The sequence below is a fragment of the Aethalodelphis obliquidens genome, unplaced genomic scaffold, assembly GCF_003676395.1.
Source record: "Aethalodelphis obliquidens isolate GAN/ISIS:26980383/991018 unplaced genomic scaffold, ASM367639v1 scaffold25, whole genome shotgun sequence".
Taxonomy (NCBI): Eukaryota; Metazoa; Chordata; class Mammalia; order Artiodactyla; family Delphinidae; genus Aethalodelphis; species Aethalodelphis obliquidens.
The window spans coordinates 12,779,336-12,798,769 of NW_020837969.1; the positions used below are offsets into that span (position 1 = coordinate 12,779,336).

The 19,434-nt window shown below is 45.5% G+C and overlaps 2 protein-coding genes and 1 long non-coding RNA gene across 12 annotated transcripts in view; 1 reads left to right on the plus strand and 2 right to left on the minus strand.

The window, feature by feature from the left end:
* The window catches only part of IRF2 (interferon regulatory factor 2), an 84,816-nt gene extending 69,685 nt beyond the window's left edge, over positions 1 to 15,131 (minus strand). The window contains exons 1-2 of one of the 2 annotated variants that reach the window (XM_027122607.1): positions 14,943 to 15,131; positions 14,670 to 14,820 (exon numbers count right to left, since the gene is read on the minus strand). The gene's annotated coding sequence lies outside the window, so the exon portion shown is untranslated. The remainder of the gene's footprint in view (positions 1 to 14,669; positions 14,821 to 14,942) is intronic. The other variant, XM_027122606.1, reaches the window with a different exon arrangement.
* On the minus strand, positions 11,143 to 15,359 carry LOC113628943 (collagen alpha-2(I) chain-like). The gene is made up of 3 exons (XM_027123009.1): positions 15,302 to 15,359; positions 11,548 to 14,681; positions 11,143 to 11,448 (listed from the first exon to the last, which is right to left on the minus strand). Exons 1-2 carry the CDS (start codon positions 15,357 to 15,359, stop codon positions 13,465 to 13,467), a joined length of 1,275 nt encoding a protein of 424 aa, XP_026978810.1. The 3' UTR covers positions 11,143 to 11,448; positions 11,548 to 13,464.
* A 2,126-nt stretch (positions 15,360 to 17,485) lies between these two features.
* The window catches only part of LOC113628756 (uncharacterized), an 8,386-nt gene continuing 6,437 nt past the window's right edge, over positions 17,486 to 19,434 (plus strand). For all 9 annotated transcript variants that reach the window (XR_003436224.1, XR_003436228.1, XR_003436222.1 and 6 more), the window contains exons 1-2: positions 17,486 to 17,534; positions 18,356 to 18,487. This is a non-coding gene — a long non-coding RNA (uncharacterized LOC113628756). The remainder of the gene's footprint in view (positions 17,535 to 18,355; positions 18,488 to 19,434) is intronic.

The window sequence follows — 19,434 nt, forward strand, 5'->3', positions numbered from 1 at the left end:
AATGATAAGCTCTGTGAGAAGGTGAAATTGTCTAGTTTGCATCTCCACGCACCGGGCGTCACACCAGCAGTCCAGAAACATCTGTTTGAAGGAATTAACTCTTCTGAGAGTTGTATTTTAAAATACTTGTTTGCAGAAGGGAGTCTTCAACTTAACTTCATCATCACATTTCTTTTCATATTACTTGAGGCTAATTTTACAGACTTTTTAAAAGGCTTGGGGGACTTCCCTGGTGGCGCAGTGGTTAGGAATCCGCCTACCAATGCAGGGGACACGGGTTCGATCCCTGGTCCAGGAAGATCCCACTTGCCACGGAACAACTAAGCCCTTGCACCACAGCTACTGAAGCCCAAGCGCCTAGAGCCCGTGCTCCGCAACAAGAGAAGCCACCGCAATGAGAAGCCCACACACCGCAACAAAGAGTAGCCCCGGCTCTCTGCAACTAGAGAAAGCCCGTGCGCAGCAACGAAGACCCAACGCAGCCAAAAATAAATAAATTTATTTTAAAAAATAAAATAGAAGCTTTGGCCTCAAGCCTGAAGGGAATACAAATTTAATACAAATTTTCGCAGTTATCTATCTGCTTCCCAATTATTTACAACTGACTCCTAGTTATAATCTGTATGTTAGCTTGTCAGGCTACCTTATGCAATAAAGACCAACTTCTCAAAAGAATTGAGTGAAGTGAAAATTTTGAGCAGAGCATAAAAGTAAACCAACAATTAATTTGCTACTGTAAAGTTGATATTTCACTGCGTTTTTTCATCTACTATAGCTCTTTTAAGGATAAATAAATGGCTTCTCATTCTGCTGATTATTCACAGTAAATACACAAATGCTTTTATTCATTTTTCCTAAGAGATCTGTTATTACAGCAATATTTTTTTTCATCCACTCAAGTAGTAGTATTGAACCATTACTGAATGTATCATGTTTAAATTCTCAAGCCCCCAAATGTTATCGGGAGGCTGCTGTTACTCACTTTTATCCCGAAATACCGCAATACTAGGGCTTTTTGATGAGCCCCAAGTATTGAAGGTACCATATGAGAGGCTGCTACGATTAATTCACTACCATATTCAAGCACTGCTATGTTTTTCCCCTCACCAGAAATTTTAGAATTCAAAAATACAACAGAAAAAAAAAATTAACTCTTTACTACAGAGTTCCACAAAATGTACTAAGTACTTAATCCAGCCACCTGACCCTGGGCAGGTTGCTTGATTTCTCCAGCTGTAAAAATGAAGGAACAGACTATAATCTCTAGGAAAACTTCCAATTCTAGTACTCTCTGAGAAGGTTAAGTACCTTTAGCTGACTCCCCATTTTCCACTCCACTCTGATGTACTTAATTCAGCCTAATTTAATTCCTCAACAGGTGCTTGATCAGCTCTGTAACATCTCAAAATTTGAAAAATGGTTTTGTGCCACATGCTACCCATACAGTAATGATGGAGAATCTTTTGAGTTTTCAGACCATACTTGTATGTCACTTTGGAACCCACAAAAAGAATGACTCAATCCTACAACTCAACGACAACAAAAAAACAAATAACCAATTCAAAAATGGGTATAGGGAGGGTGAGAGGGAGACGCAAGAGGGAGGGGATATGAGGATATATGTATAGCTGATTCACTTTGTTATACAGCAGCAACTAACATAACAATGTAAAGCAATTATACTCCAATAAAGATGTTAAAAAAATGCGCAAAGAACTGGAATAAACATTTCTCCAAAGAGATATGCAAATGGCCAAGAAGCACATGGAAAGATGCTCAACATCACCAGCCATTAGGGGATGCAAATCAAAACCCAATGAGAGGGCTTCCCTGGTGGCGCAGTGGTTGAGAGCCCGCCTGCCGATGCAGGGGACGTGGGTTCGTGCCCCGGTCCGGGAAGATCCCACATGCCGCAGAACGGTGGGGCCCGTGAGCCATGGCCGCTGAGCCTGCGCGTCCGGAGCCTGTGCTCTGCAACGGGAGAGGCCACAACAGTGAGAGGCCCGCGTATCACAAAAAAAAAAAAAAAAAACCACAAAAAAAAAAACCAATGAGAGACCACCACACACCAATTAGGATGTCTATTATCCAAAAAAAAAAAAAAAATTAAAGAATTTTTGGCAAGGATATGGAGAAATTGAAACCTTTGTGCATTATTGATGGGAATGTAAAATGGTGCAGCCTCTGTGGAAAATGGTTTCTCAGAAGGTTAAACCTAGAATTGCCGTATGATCCACTGGATTGAAAGAACTGAAAGCAGGGACTCAAAACAGATACTTTTACAGCAGTGTTCAAACCGGCAAGGTTCACAATAGCCAGTGGTGCCCATGTGCCCATCAACAGATGAATGGAGAAACAAAATGTAGGAATATGAATCAGTCTTAAAAGGAGGGACATTCTGACACATGCTCCCACATGGATGAACCTGGAAAACGTTCTGCTAAGTGCAATGAGCCAGACACAAAGGGACAAATATTGTCTGATGCCACTTACATGAAGCACCTAGAGGAGTCAAGTTCACAGAGACAGAGAGTAGAACGGTGCTTCCCAGGCAGAGGGAGGTGGGGTTCTTTTTTTGCGGTACGCGGGCCTCTCACTGTTGTGGCCTCTCCCGCCGCGGAGCACAGGCTCCGGACGCGCAGGCTCAGCGGCCATGGCTCACGAGCCCAGCCGCTCCGCGGCATGTGGGATCGTCCTGGACCGGGGCACGAACCCGCGTCCCCTGCATCGTCAGGCAGACTCTTAACCACTGCGCCACCAGGGAAGCCTCGGAGGTGGGGCTCTTGTTTAATGGGTACAGAGTTTCTGTTTGAGATGATGAAAAAAGTTCTAGAGAAGGGTAGTGGTGACAGCTGCAAACACTGTAAATGAATTTGTTGCCACTGGACTTGATACTTAAAGATGATTATAAAAGCAAATTTTCTGTTAGGTAACTTTTACCATAATAATAAAAAAAAGAATGACAAACACGCATTTATGAATTCACTACTTGCTGTCACTGTTTCTTTGAGTCCTACCGTGGACAAATCACTCTTTCCTTCCAGGTAACTTGAAGGTAACTTACTGACCCCTCCCCTCCAGACACACACAGAGAGAGAGGGAGACAGAGGGAGAGAGAGGACAGATTTTCAAAATTAAATAAGGGCCAATTTCCCCTTCATGGCGATGCCATCTCAAGCCGTGTGAGGGAAAAGCCTCTCCCGGATGGTATGTGAAGGGAGAGGTTCTCCCAGCACAAACCTCCAGGGAGGGCTTCAGAGCCGTCTGTTATCAGCAGTACTGCCAGTTACCATCTCCCCTCAGGGAAAGGGAAGCAGAAAGTGGAGATAACTATAGAGACTCAGCTACTTCGTGACAAAAGACACCAGACAACAGGCAGCCAGCTGAATTCGACGTGCCAAACTGAGGGGGGGGAAAACGGTAGAGAAACAGCCAGAACAACAAAACAAGATGCTGTTTTATGCCTATTATATGATTTACGAAGACTCTGTCCTTTAGAAAATAAAATGTACACAGTTGGCCCAAGAACGTGCCATGTTAGCACTGTCACCTCCCCTACAATCTGAGACAACCCCCTGTGGCCCACTGATGGGTGGAAGAAGGCCTCTAAAACGGATGCTCAGACACCAAAAATCACTGCTGGAACTGAGGTCTCAGCCGCCCAGACGAAGGCCCCTCACTGCAGGGAGCACAGGTCATCTACCGAGCTCACTCAATTCCAAGCTGAGGACCTCGCCACCTTTTTAGACCTACTCCCTCCACATGGAGATGAGTACACACCTGTTAAGTAAGCGACGACTGGATGAATGATCAGAGCTGTCCACTGTTTCCTTTCAGGGCCCAGACTGCAGCCCAAACTGCCCCCTGACTTTGAAAAAAAAAAAAAGCAAAAAAAAAAAAAAAGTCTTGATGCATTCAAAGCACCTGTAAGAGAGGCAAATAAATAAATCCTCTCCTATAATATTTTAAACTCACCCCGACTTCCTGAATCACCAGCAGAGCCACACCCAAAAGTGGAAATAGCAGTTCATCCACATTCCCTCCTGGGGCCTTTGGACTTCGCTTTTGTAACGGATAGAAGAAAGGGGACCATCTGGGTCGGTGCTCGGAGCACCTAGAGCACCCCACGTGCCCAGGGCATCCTCTGGGGGCACCAGCTTCTTGTCTCACTTCTCTGTCCCTCATCCCTGAGGACTTTCCAGGTCAGCTCAACAGTGCACATGAGTTAAGTTTTCCCATACAAACAAAATCCCAACATCCCCACAAAGAGTCAATAAAGGTTTACCTTCAGGATTACGATTTTAAAGTGAGATTACACTTTCCTGTTCTTCTGTCAGTTGCAAATCCCCAAACCTACTAGAATTCACTTAAAACTAATCTACAGTGTTTTCATTGGAAGAAAGCAATCACGAAAGCTCTGACCTGCTGAGCAGCTGGGAATTTCTTTGCTGAAGGTTTGGTTTAGTCTTTATTTTTCTAGCTGCTGGCCCTGCTAACATGATTCAGTGAAGGTCGTATTTAATCTCACAGAGAAAAGCTACCTAAGCAGTTCTTAGGTAGGCTTCGGTAAAAATAAATTGCCTGGGCTCTGTGGATAAGTCTGTTGCTTCTCCCCAACAATTACAGTCAAAGGGAACAAATGAAGGCAACTGTAAGATACCGGTGCTTGATTTCAAAAGAACTTCCCTGCACATAAGTTACGGGCTGAGTGTTTGTTAATAACAAAGTTATTGTTAATAACTAACCCACCAAGAAAGTAGCAGCTCCCAAATGTATACCTTGGGTTTATCAGCAAATACAGCTTATTTACATGTACAGGAAGGTATTACTATCAGCATTGGGACATAAATGTCAAAGGAATAGACTGATAAGACTTTTGTTAAGCCCTCGGTAAAAAGGAGAAAACCGAACAATTTTTTCACCTTCTAGATGTTGAACGCCTAATACAAAGTGACAAATCCTATTGCAAAGTGACAAATCCCAATGTTTACGTGCTCAATACATATACCATTAGGTTTCTAACACAAAGGAGATCTAGGCCATAGGCCCCAAGCTGGAATTCAGCCTTTGAAGCTAACCTTTGCTTTAGGGCTGAAAATCAAATCAACAAATATTTATCTAGTGCTTACTGTGTATCAAGCACTAGTGGAGAATGCAAGGAAATACGACACAATCCCAGCTCTCAGATAACCTGCCTGTGGAGGTGTTGCAAACGGGAAAATCCAAGGAATCGACCTTTTTCACAACAGTTCAAAGGGTGGAAAAGATTCAAGATGTTTGTGACTAATCGCCAAAGGAACGGCACACACAGTGTGTTGCTTCTGAAGAGATCCAGAGCATCTTATTATTTTAAGCTGATGAGATCAGGTAAGGTTTGTTGGGGGAGGCACAGCTAGATGCAGTTATAACCAAACGACCCACCTCTGCTTTCCTCTGGGTTTTTTAGGTTTAGCCTTGTATTACAATGTTTTCCTGCATCTGTCTTCACACCTTGCTTCATTTCCTAACCCTGCACCATCCAATATGGTAGCCACCAGCCACATGACTACTGCACACTTGAAATGTGACCGGACTGAACTGAGATGTGTTGAAGGTGTAAAAGATACATTGGATTTGGCAGATTCAGTATGAAAAAAAGAACGTAAATAATCTTGTTAATACTTTTACATCCGTTTTATGTTGAAATGATAATATTTTGGACACACTGGGCTAAATAAAATGGTATTAAAATTAACTTCACCTACTCGTTTTTACTTTTCTAACGTGGCTACTAGAAAATTAAAAATTACACCTGTGGCTCGCATTCTGCTTGTATTGGACAGTGCGGTCCTAATCAATACTCATTTTTCTCCGCTGCGCTTTGGCATTCTGCCTCTGAAGTCCTTAGGTTACGCCCAGCCCTCGTTTCATAACAAATGCAAAAAACGTCTCCCGGATCTATAAAGGGATCAAAACTATTCTAAATTTTTTTTCAGACACAAATTCAGGATTTGGAAGCTTCTTCAGTTACGGAAACTCAGAAGTCACACTCTGATTGAGTCACACGAAGTCATCCTCCCGTGGGGACTTGTAAAGGTTGCTGTGTGGGGAAAATAAAACTTCCCTGGATTCCTCAGTGCTCCTGTAAAACAGCTGAGCCACCTGAGACACAGGAATGAACACAACATAAAGACAGTGAATGAAAGATAGTGAATGTTTGCATTCACTTCCCCTAGAAACATTTTACTCTTCACCTACCATGAGAATTGGATCTGTAGCCATTTGTCTAAATTAATTGCTCTGATCCAGAAGGATAATCAAACTTCTCTTATCTCCGCAAGAGGGTCAAATGGTTACAGCCTTGACTAGGTCCCTGGGTTAAGTTTGCAGGGTCCCAGGAAGACCTATGTCTCTAAGCGTGTACATTTCAAAAGGAAAGAAGCCCAGACCTTAGCCCAGGCCTTCCAAAAGGTTAGGATGGAAACCCTGGATCCTTTCCTCGCTGGCTCAAAGGAGCAAAGGCGCTTGCTTGCTTGTGCGCTCGCTCTCTCTCTCTCTCTCTCTCCCCCTCCCCCGTGCCCCCTCCTTTGGCAGAGGAGGGGAATGGTTGCTCTGACCGTACCACACCCACATTCCATCAGCTTTCATGGCATCACTTATCACTTCAGGGACTAGGTATGGGGGGCCAACACTGCAACATCTCTCTGGCCACTGATCTGGTTGTAGAGCTCCATAAAGAACTCTTTCCTCCAACCCCCATGTCTGGGGCCTCTGCAGTATTCACATACATAGAAGACATATCTGTGAAGTGGGGTAACATCTCAGACCCTCCACAGCTCTTCAGAAAACAGTGTGTCCCAACCTCACCATGGAGCCATCGATCTCATTGTCTCCAAGGAGTAACAGGTGAATGGGGACAAGGGCATCTCTCAGCACTGGCTGGGAAGGCCCTGATTCTAGAGCCTGGCTCTGCACATCAAGGCACAAGGGGCCCAGGAAGGGCCAAGTTCACACGCAACATCCTCCTAAGCAACATCCAACTTACTTGTCCTCCGCCTACGTTTACCAGACGTGAGGTCAGAGGGCACACTGCAGAGCTGTCTTGAGAATATTTTTCTGGTTATAAAAGTAACTGTGTTGTTGTATTAAATTTGGAAAATACAAGTGTTTCAAGGGGGAAGAAAGAGCCAAACATCCATAATCACACCATCGAAAATGCTTCCTCCCAGTTTTTTCTTAATGATGTGTATACAGATACACACACACGTTTTAAAAATAAAATTAGGGTCACAATTGAATATCCTCTTCTTCTCCACTCAGCTTTTCCACAAACATCTTCCCATCATTATTAAATACAAAAACATGAATTTCATCGGCTATCTATACTCAATGTGTGGACCGTGCCATAACTCATTTAAACGCGCTCCTCCTGTTGGGTGTTTAGGGTGTTTCCGAGTTTTCACTATTACAGAAGCTACCAGTTAAACATCCTTGTACATAAATCTTCACTCCACCTCTTGTTACCTCACATATGTAGGTTCCTAGAAGTGGAATTACGGGAGCAGAGAGTTCAAAATTTTTAAGACATTAAGTGCACCCCCCCCAGATAAAAAGGCCAAACTTCAAAGTCAGAAATGGAGGGTCCTCCGGCATTTCATTTCAACTTGTCCTGCAGTCACTACCAACTAACTAGCAATCTGTCCCCTCTACCTCAAGACGCCTTCAATGACATTTGTGGCAGACACAGGGTCTACCTGTCTGACTCCCTCCTATCCCCCATTCAAGAATTCAGGAGGCATTATTCTACTCTCCACCTTAGTCTCTTTTTTCATCACCTCATTCTCCCAACTGTCACCTTCCAACACCCTCCCCACTCACATTCCACCACCCCACACACCCACTAGCCTCTTAACCACGTGCCAGGACACTCTGGTCCACCACTGTAACTTTTCTCATCATCTTCAATAACTGTAGGGTAAGGAGAACAGGAAAAGCTCTCTTCAAAAATAACACGATAGATATTACTTGAAACAAAGTTATTTGTATGCACTTTCTTCTCACTCAAAATGTCAACCTCATGAGATGGGAAAATCAGTTGGATTCTAAGCTTACGGGGCCAGGACAGTGTCTTCTATCTAGAAGGTATTTCTTTGGTTCCTACAAAAACCTGACATCCATAAGCTCAAAAAGAACAAATTAAATAGGAAGCTCATCTTTTCTTTGATCACATTAGGTGTGTGAGTATCAAATGCTCTTACACAGATAGCAACAGATTGCTAAGGACGCTGGAAAAGAAATTATTTATGAAAATGACAGAGCAAGTAGTTAACTCTCAAAAATGTTTAATCAAATGGGCAGAAGACCTAAATAGACATTTCTCCAAAGACATACAGATTGCCAACAAACACATGAAAAGATGCTCAACATCACTAATCATTAGAGAAGTGCAAATCAAAACTACAATGAGGTATCACCTCACACTAGTCAGAATGGCCATCATCAAAAAATCTACAAACAATAAATGCTGGAGAGGGTGTGGAGAAAAGGGAACCCTCCTGCACTGTTGGTGGGAATGTAAATTGATACAGCCACTATGGAGAACAGTATGGAGGTTCCTTAAAACACTAAAATTAGAGCTATCATACGACCCAGCAATCCCACTACTGGGCGTATACCCTGAGAAAACCATCATTCAAAAAGAGTCATGTACCACAATGTTCATTGCAGCTCTATTTACAATAGCCAGGACATGGCAGCAACCTAAATGTCCATCGACAGATGAATGGATAAAGGAGATGTGGCACATATATACAATGGAATATTACTCAGCCATGAAGAGAAACAAAATTGAGTTATCTGTAGTGAGGTGGATGGATCTAGAGTCTGTCATACAGAGGGAAGTAAGTCAGAAAGAGAAAAACCAATACCATATGCTAACGCATATATATGGAATCTAAAAAAATTGTACCGATTAACCTAGTGGCAGGGCAGGAATAAAGACGCAGACGTAGAGAACAGACGTGAGGACACAGGGGAGGAAGGGGAAGCTGGGACAAAGTGAGAGAGTGGCACGGACATATATACACTACCAAATGTAAAATAGATGGCTAGTGGGAAGCAGCCACATAGCACAGGGAGATCAGCTCGGTGCTTTGTGACCACCTAGAGGGATGGGATAGGGAGGGTGGGAGGGAGTCTCAAGAGGGAGGGGATAGGGGGATATATGTATACACATAGCTGATTCACTTTGTTGTACAGCAGAAACTAACACAACATTTTAAAGCAATTATACTCCAATAAAGATGTGAAAAAAAAAACCTGGATAGGCTTTTATCACACAAAACCCTGAAGTAAGATATTTTGTTGAACTAAATTGGTCTTGCCCTTGATATAAAAATGCTTAGAATCCATCACCAGAAAGAAAAGCACAGCCTTCTGTTTCTCATAAACATGGGGCTACAAGGCATGCACACAGGGCACGGGACATACGGAGACATTTTTTGCTTTGCCTCTTGTTCTTTCTTGCTCATCGAAGCTGAATACTAAATTGATAAAGGGGACTATAAGCCAAAACAGAAACAAACAAAAAACAAACCCATGACTCTGTGGCCTTCCTAGAGAGCGACACACTCGTGAAACAAAGTCCTTCTTGCTTCTTCAGAATGGAAAATTCAAAGTATCACAACTGTACCGTGAATCCCATTTTTGTATGACAAGCAAGGTCAACATGGGCAGAGCCAACAGGGAGGGACCACAGATTCCCTATTCAAAGCACTGCCTAAAAGGTGGAGAACAAGTTCCATCTGCTTGTTTTCCTGCATAGCCTGGCCTCAATGAAACAATGAAAAGGTCTGGCCCTGGGAAGAGATCCCTGACTCAGTGGTTCTCTGCCTTTGCTCTGGCCCACATACCTGAGTGACAGGGATCCAGGATACACTGGTGAATGTGAGAGGCTTACTACGGGGTCGGGGGAGAGACAAAGAGAAGAGGGGGCTGCAGACGGTCTCAAGTCTGAAGGTTCTGTGTGGTTTCTAAAAGCCCCCTCCTCTCCATGATTCCGATACACACATAAGTCCCGTCCCTCGAAGATGACAGAACCATGCAGCCCCATTTTATAGATGTGAAAACTAAGGTCCAGAAAGGAGAAGTGATTGGAGAGTTAATGAAAGAGCTGAGTCAACTCTGGGCCTCTGGACTCTTGAGTTCATGCACCTCCCACTACCTAGAGCCTTGTACATAGCTGTCTGTCAACAAATATTTAATAAATAAATGAAATAAGGACTCAGTGTTTGCGTTCATTGAACAAAATAATCGCCTGAGTTACTGCAATGGTTCATATCATGGGGTCCCTGGATCCCCAGTAGAACTCAAAGTTACTGATGGGAGTGGGAAGGTGGTAACTAGTTTTAGGACCTCAGAAGGCCCAATAGGTCTAACAGCTTATCTAAGAAACGGCTGCCCAGGTTGCCTACAACGTCAAGTTTCTCTACTTTGGGCTGGAATTAGATCAACTAGATTTGCTGATGCTGGCTCTCTCAAGTCAACCAGGAGTTCTGACTGCAAGTCTAACGTGTTTCTAAGTAATAAAAATGGGCATATGAAGTCTTCCTAACTACACACAATCTGTTTCAGAGACCATCTGTCAAAAGATGGAGCTGGGGAGAGGGGAAATCATTTTAAAAGGCTCTCTCAAGGCAAAACGCTGGTGACTGTGCGTCCTCTGGACGGGTCAGAGCCCAGCCTCAGGTGCCTGTGGACGTGACTTCCTGCCTGTGTATTTCTCTTGGTATTTTATATAAAATACTGACTTCAGGTTTAAATCTGGACCCTATAGATAACTTACCATTCTTTGCTGAAAAAAATCAACACTTAATCAAATCTCGTCACTCCCAAGCCCACCAGCACCCCTCCACCGTGAGGGCCACTGCTTGACCCTGCCTTGGGCAGACATTACAACCAAATACTGATCAGACTCAGGCCAAAAGTAGGGCACGAATGGGGCCAACAGGGACAGAAAGCCCTAACTTCCTACCCCTGTGTGAGAAGGGGTCCCATACAGACCAAAAGAAGAAATGATTTTATTGTTAACAATAACTATTTCACAGCAATTTACGTTATTTTTATATACCACTTTATGTATTTTATATCTCTTGTAAATATATACTATCTATTTTCACATATGCTGTCACATATCATTTTCACATATATAGTGTTAGGTACATAGTAAGCATTCAATAAATGCAAGTTCACTGAGTCCCTTTAAGGATGTTACAGCAAAAACTAAATCAGTTAAGGGCATACAATTAATAACAGATAATGAATTGAAGAGTCTTCAGCAATGATGAAGAAAATTCAGACTACAGCAAAGTGAGCTTGGGAAGGTTTTTTCTTGATATGAAGACGGAAAATACATTGGTCCAATCATTTTTATTTCCATATCATTTGGTCTCCATGGACACCATCTATCTTCTCTTCTGACAGAAAAAAAACTCACTGACAATATCTTATGTCACTGTTAAATACTTTAATGCTTTACATAAAATAGTTATGCTGTGTTTAATTTCTTACCATTATTATTTTCTCTCAGAACAAGTAACATCCCCTCTTGCTGAAAATTCTATAAGAGAAAGTCAGTGCTTAATCCACAGTCATGATTCCCTGGCTTTTCAAGTTAAGAATAATCTGATAAAATTCTGAAAGTGAATGCCTTACACATTTGTAGAGTGCTATAACTTATGCAACCTTCTTTCATAACAGTATCTCATTTGTTCCCAAAAGCAACCCTATCAGATATACAGTTAAGTATTATTATCACCTTCCATAGCACTCACCCCTAAAGGTAATTACTCACTCTATTTTTTAGCTGGGTATTGTCAGCTCACCAACTAGAATGCAATCTCCCCAGAGGGTAAAGAAACTGTCTTCCTGTTCCCAGTTGAACCGACAGAACGTAGCACTGTGTCTGGGGCATAGTGAATGTTCTAGGAATAGTTATTAAATGAATAAACTCCCTTATCTGCTTTAAGCCTTTTTTGGTATAAAGAACATAATAGAACCATGTCCCAGATACCCCATTTCGAGTTCAGTGGTCTGTTCTCTATCAAAAGGAAACTGTGTAAAAATGCTCTAAAAACAAGGAAGCTTATATGCCATAATACTAAGAATAAAAGTACAGTGTCCTTGGAAACAAGAGAAAATCGATGCATGTCAAACATCCAAATGTTAAACATCCAAAGTTTCAAATTTTCCACTACTAGGTTTAAACGTGTTTAAGTAGCTTTGGTATACTGAATATTTGCCTAATAAAGCGGGCAAGTCGAGGAAGAGAAAAGTTGGGTCATGGTTCACTGAGCTGTCAGGACTTCTGTTTGCCATAACTGGCTTCCAATTTAACCACAAATGCTCACTTTTGATTAGGATGACATTTTTACAGGTAAGTAAGTCTGAAATATGCAGAGTTATCTCTAACTTTTGAAGGTCAAAAGAAAAAAAAAAAAAACCCGACTCATTGAGAATAAAGTATGTAAATGTTTAATATTAAGAATCAGTTACGAATCATAACAGACAAGAACCCGGATCTAAGAGGCCAAAATCTAACTTCTTACACAACAGGCTAAGTTATAAATTATAATCATTCACTAATTACAGTGAAATTCTGGACTCTGCCCCATCGATCAATAGATTTTTCAAGGTTACCCCTTAAAATTACCAGGTTAAGTCCTAAATATTCCATCTGCTGAACTTTCCTTAGAAAACACAAGTTTTTCCAGGATTTCACCCTGATTGGGGGCGGGGGGCGGGTGAGAAAACTAGAAAATCCTGAATCTGTGTGCATGAAGTTAAACAGGGGTCCCCCTCCAAGTCGTGGCAAGGAGCGTGCATCTGCCTAACATCAAGACCATCCACCTTTCCCATTCGGTCTGTCACCAGGCCCCTGTCTGCACCTGCCCCTAAGCACCAAAAAGCGCAGGCTGCTAAATCCCAATGTTATCTGCAGTCGGTCTGAAACTAATAAATGAATGCAGGCTTGACAGCAACCTTGATGATTCCTGAAAATCCACAACAGGAAATGTAACTATCCTTCACCCTCCCTCGCCATTCATCAAAAGCAGACCGAGTCACAGCAACTGGGAGGCCGGTGGAAGAAGGTAAATGCCAGCACTTTTCCTCAAGGAGGAAGCTTCTGCGTTTTCTTAACCAAGGACAGGGCGCACTACCCGTTGTCCACACTGCAGGGAGGAGGCTGAAGAGGGAGGGAGCAGGTAAAATGTCCCCAAGTTCCAAACACTATACTCTGGGGGCAAAGACGACTGAAAGCCACGCCGCTCGCATGTGGCAACCTCGACTGCTAGTGCCAGGGGTCACATTCACAGCGATGACCAGCGGTGCTGCCTACACCGACTGACCTCGGCGCCTCGCCTGGTGCCCGGAAGGCTGTTTCTGCGCCCGGCTCGGGCTGCCAGCCTCCTTTCCGCTTCTCCCCCTCTAAAGGGGTAAGGGGGTGAGGGCGGCCCACGCAGCCACACCTGGGGCCCAAACAGAGATGCCGGCGCGTCCCAGGAGGGGGATGAGCTGCATCCTGAAACCCTCTGAACTTGGAAAGGCAGCCCGAGCCCTCTCGGGGGCCGGCTTCCAGGCCGTAGCGCCCCGAGCGGGCGGGCGCCACGATCGGCCACGACTGGCATCGCTCGGTGGGCGAGCCCGGCCCGCGAGGCGGAAAGGAAGTGGCTGCCGCGGCTTTGCACCAACCACGTTCGGCCGGCGGGCGAATGCCACTCGGCGCCCCGAGCGGGGTCGGAGGGCGCGGGGCGGGCACTCCCGTCCCCACCCCGCCGCCGCCGGCGCCCCGGGACCCCCAGGGGACGCCGGCCCCGGGCCTGCCAGCAGGGCGCCGCTCGGTCCCCGGAGGCTCCCCGCCCCCACCTCGCCCGCTCCGTAGCCAAGGCGGGTCAGGCCCAGCGCGCGAGTACGGCCCGGGGGCGCCCGCGGGGACCCGGAGGCGCCCGGCGCTAGGCCGCGGCCGGGCCGCTGACCCCTGGGCGCGGCGCCCTCCCGGGACGCGCCGCCCGAGCCCCCCGCGCGCCGGGACAAGTGCAGTGACAAAGCCCCAGGGCCAGTCCGGGCGCTGGCCGGCGGGAAGGAGGACGCGGCGTGCCTCCCGGGCGGTGGCGGCAGCGGCCCAGCCCCCAGGAAGCCGGGCGCGCCGGCCAGGCCCCGCGCGCAGCCCCGCTCCAAGCCCGCCCGCCGGCCCCGGCCGCTGGCACCCGACGCCCGCGACTCTTCCCCGAGCCCGGCGGGCGGGCGAGCCCCGGGACCGCCGCCGGGCGCCCCATCAAGTTTCCTCTGGCCGCGGCGGGAGGCGCCTCTCCCGGCCCGGGCGCGGGGCGCAGGCTGAGGGTGGACTGCGGGTTCCTGCCTATTTACGCCAGAGGCTGCCTGGAGAGAGGCACCGCCAGCGGGCAAGGAGAAGGACCCGCTCCCCTCCTTCGGACCTGGTGGCGACGGCCTCCGTAAACATACACACGCACACACATGCACGCGAGAATTTTGTTTGAAAAGGAGGCCCGACTCCAGCGGACCTGCACCCCCCCACACCACCTGGGGCGCAGAATCACACAGAGCAGGTCTGTGTCCATGGAGCCACCTCTCCGCATCTGCAAATCCAAAAGTGAAATTAAACCTCCACCAACCTCCTCCTCCTCCTCCTCGCAGCCTCAGCAGCCCCAGTAGCAGCAGCAACAGCAGCAGAACCTGCTTCCCCTAAAATCAGATGATCCATAACAGCGCCGACTGTTCCTCCAAAAATCAGTATTAATATTTATGAACCTCAGCATTTTCCGTCTGCAAAACATCGTGTCAAACCATCAGGACGCGCGCACACACATATCCCCTCCAGTCCTCATAAACATGCCCTCGAGAAAAACACACACGCACAGTCACAACTATTATTTGAAAAATGTTACCTCTCAGTGTGCTTTTTCACGCTATCAATACAATTCCGCAAGGCTTAAGTGTTGCTAGGATGTGTGAAATGGAAATGAAAGCCCGTCAGTTGAATAATCGCAGGAACAAAACTAAAAGTTACTCCCCGGCTTGCCTGAGAACAGTCCAGATCGAAAGCAAAACAAGGAGAGGAAACTGCGAAGCGCTGAGGCTGGAAATCCCCCCACCCCCCGCCCTCCCTGTGCCTCGCTCCCTCCCTCCCTCCGTCCCTCGCTCGCTCCCCCCTCCGCCCTCCTCCCTCCGCCCTTCCTCCCCAGTGTTTGTTTCAAGCTTGTGCAACTGGGAGGTGGAGGCGGAGGGAGGGCGCGAGCTGCCCGGCCTGGAGGTGCGGAAGTTCGCCGCCGCTGTTCATTGGCAGGCAGCGCCGCTTTCATCATTTCTCAGAAAAGTCAATTTCATTTTCACTTACCCACGTCGCGGCAGCGGGAGCAACAAGCGGCTGCGCGTGAGTCTGCTGCTCGCACACCCGGGCGCTCACACTCGAGTGGGGGTCCGGGGGGTGGGGTACTGGGCGCGAGCTTGGGTTCCGGCCGTAAGCTGGCGGCGGTAGGAGGGGACCGCAGGTACCTACCTGACTCTCCATCCTAAGGGTCACCTGAAGGTAGGGAAGGAGGGAGGAGGAGGGCGTGTCGGGGAGGCAAAGCTCTTGCCATGCAGTTGGTGGGGCAGGTGTCAGCCGTGTTTAGAGCCTGTTTTCTGAGTGAATAAAAATTCACTTTGTAACACTGCCCACTTCCAAGGAATACAAGGAGCAATTAACTGACGAGAGAGCATTACTTAGATACTAGTGCAGTAACTGGGCCAATAACGCATCCTTAACTTTATTTGAACCCTTATCAGTAGCTGAGTGTGTAACCATTTGAAGGGCAGCTGTCATCAGGGACACCGCCTGGAGCTCTGTCTGGGGGCGAAAAGGAAGGCCTTCCCCTAGTAAGTCACCAGCAGCGTCCTCCCAGACTGAGTGTGCAACAGAAGTTCCCTCCCTGCAGGATGAGATGGGCAAGGGTGAGAGCTAATTTTCCTGAAAGATGTCTTAATGTGGCTGGTCCAGGAGAGGGGTTTTATACTGTAGTACATGCAGCTAGGTTCAAATCTGGCCTCTTTAACTTACTAGCTGGGCATCCCCAGTCAAGTTGCTTAACCTAACGCCTCAGTATTCAATGCCTTGAAATGGGGATGAGTGAGAGAATGCAAGAATACAGGGGCAGCACCCGTCACCTTCAAGGTGTGTTAGCTCAAACTAATACAGTTCACTTGGGACTTGCCGTTTCTGGGGTCCCTTGTTTTAAAGTATAGATTCTCACCTGGTTATACCTGTTTCTTCCCCCACATGCAGTTTCATTGGCCTTCTCCCAAACTTCTCTCCCCGACACAGAAAGTCCCTTCCTGAGAGGCCAGAGCTACATATATGTAAACACTTTTCTAAAAACATAGCTCCAACACCCTCTTTGTCACAGAAGTATTCAGCTCTATGGACTGGAAAAAGAAAAGTATCTCAATGCTTTTGGTGAGGAGACAAAAGGTGAGGGTTTACGCTTCTGTTTTGTGGCCGTGGTCTCAAAAATAGATTTCCCATGCACCATTATTTCTTATCCCCTCATAGAATACTATTTGACCCAGCCAGCCACTTTCTTATTTCGTAAAGCAATGACTATTATAGGTGATTAGAGTAACTGTATACAAACTCTGTAGGACAGTTGTCCCTCTTTACCACCCATGGGCCCAAGTTAAAAACCCAGTAGTCCTTAATGTTTTCCTTCCCCCCAACACACATCCAATCGGTAGTATCCTACTGACCCGTCGATGCTGATCCCAAATCTCTCTGGGCCTGGCCCCTCCTCCATCCCCTTTGCATCGCCTTTATCCAGCTATGGCAGTGGCCTCAGAACTGGGCTTCTGAACTAGGGCTCATCCAGGTTAACAGCCGGGTTAAGCAGAAAATCAACTTCAGGTGAAGCACGATTGCAATCCAAACTCCACCCCTCAAAAATCTCCCCACAGCCTTCAGAATAAAGTCCATATTATTTGACAAGACATAAAAAGCCCGTTATAATCTGGCACCAAACTTCCTTTCCAGCCCCATCTCTTGCTACTGTGCCCCACAAGCTCTACACCCCTCCCTTGTCAACCCAGCTTCCATTCCTTTTGGTAAAACAACAGAGCCATCCTCTTGTTCGTTGTTTTATCCTTAGCGTGGTGTCCAGCACAGAGGCACTCGACTACTTGGGAATTAATAGTTCCTTGCCCTGGGTTCTCAAAACATATTTTAGACTTTATCAGAGTATTTTTAATATAAATGTAATCGATATCTATTGTGCAGAATGCAGGAAGTACAGAAAAGTTGAAAAGAAAATATGACACCTGCAATCTTACCAGTAAGGAATAGACCTGATGATATTTTTATGTATTTCCTTCTAGTAATTTTTTTTTTTTTTTTTGGCTCCACCACGCAGCATGCAGGGCTCTTAGTTCCCTGACCAGGAGTCGAACCTGTGCCCCCTGCAGTGGAAGCATGGAGTCTTACCCACTGGACCGCCGGGGAAGTCCCTCTAGTAAGTTTTCTCAAGGGCCATTTCCAGTCCTCATCTGCTCAGCGTCTCTGTATCATTTAATAATTCCCATCATACTGCCTGATGCCTATGTGGCAACCTTCTCCTGTTTTATTTCTCGGCTGGCTCCCCTTCTGCTGCCAGCCTCCTAAATTATGGTGTTTCTAGATATTCTGTCCTCACCCCTCCTATTTTCTCATTCTACATGCTTTCTCTTTGAGCGCTCTCACCCACATCCAAAGCTTCAGATAATCACTATTTGGTGATAACTCCATAATCTATAATTTCTAAGCTCTGGATGCATTTATTCTAGATGTTCCTCGGGTACAACAAATTAGTTATGTCCAAAACTAAACTCATAACATCTTTCCCCACCATCTTGTATTTGTCACTTCATTAACCAGCCAGGAAACTGGGAGGCATCACCAACTCCCACCTTTCCTGAGCCCCTGGAGCTCCCTGGACATGGGTATGTTTCCAATTTCCAGGCCCCTAAACTCATAAAACGTAGACTGAATTTCATTCTGTTCTTATGCGCTGGAAGACATGTAAATCTGACCCCCAAATCCACTGTGTATTGATATACATCATCAAGAAATATTTTAGCCCTTTGATGAGATGCATACAGTCATAAATCTCTGTGGAAAACGGATCAGTATAGCAAAATATAACCTTTTTGAAAGTTTCTGGAAAAAACAGCCTTGGCCATACCAAAGAAATCTGACCAAACACCTGATCTAAAGCAACAGATGTTGTTTGAGCAGTGTAGTATATTGAAACTAGAGTGAGCTCCTGAGTGAGGCATGTTTATGTTTCACCTGCAGGATGGACATCCTAGGACCGTCTACCTGGATGCATCAGAACTCATTTCTTTTCAAGGGAGTCGAGAAAGGACTGGTTACTTGGCCATGCAGCAATTGACCTCTCCATGATTGAAGCTTAAAGATACATTCAAGGTTAGCCCCTCTCAAATGGGTTTTTAATTTATTTTTCTGATAAATGAGAATAGTTTGATAAAATAATTATTCAAGCAATAATCCTTTATTGAGTCAAGTAATAATAATTCATTGAATCATTTATTGAGTCAAGTAATAATCATTTATTGAATGTCCAAGAACTTTTCTCGTGAACAAAACAAACGAAAATCTCTGCCTTTCAAGAAGTTTTCTTACAGTCTAGTAAATTGTAATGTTAATTTCCATTGTATCATCCTAGTAATGACTCGGACGTCACCTCCGTCTATAATCGCAGTCTTTACAACTGTACATTAAAGTTATGAATGTAGAATATGATGGCATGCTCACTAAAGGGTTAAGTATTTATAGCTGTGATTAAATCAGTGCCCCCCTCATCAGTCTGTCAGTTGATGCCCTAATTTTCCCCACAGTATCTCTGGTACCACTTCGGTCCTGGCCACCAAGGCTCTCTTTCATGCTGCTGTAATTTAGCAGAGGTTATAAAATCATGGAAAATGAGTGTTCCACACTTGCCAGAGCAGTTGGCCAATACAAAGCAAAGAATATCATTGTGAAGTCCACACTGAATAAATATACAGCCACATTAGATTGCAGTTGAAACAGTAGAACTGCAAAGATGTTGAAAAAGCCATCAATCAAAGTTCAGGGACTATAGGCATCAAGTTGGAGAAATTCTTATCTATTACCTCATGTAACAGTTTCTTCCATTTTGCTAGAAACTCTAAAATGAGGTGCATTTTGTTGCAATCATTCTCTGAAAATAATGAATTTAAATTGAGCAATATATTGCCCAATCCTTAGTAACAAATATTAATTTTGTCCTGTTCTTTTGATGACGCAAGGGAAGAAATACTCTTTAAAAGTTCCAAGATGATTGTGTGTGTGTGTGTGTGTGTGTGTGTGTGTGTGTGTGTGTGTGTGTGTGT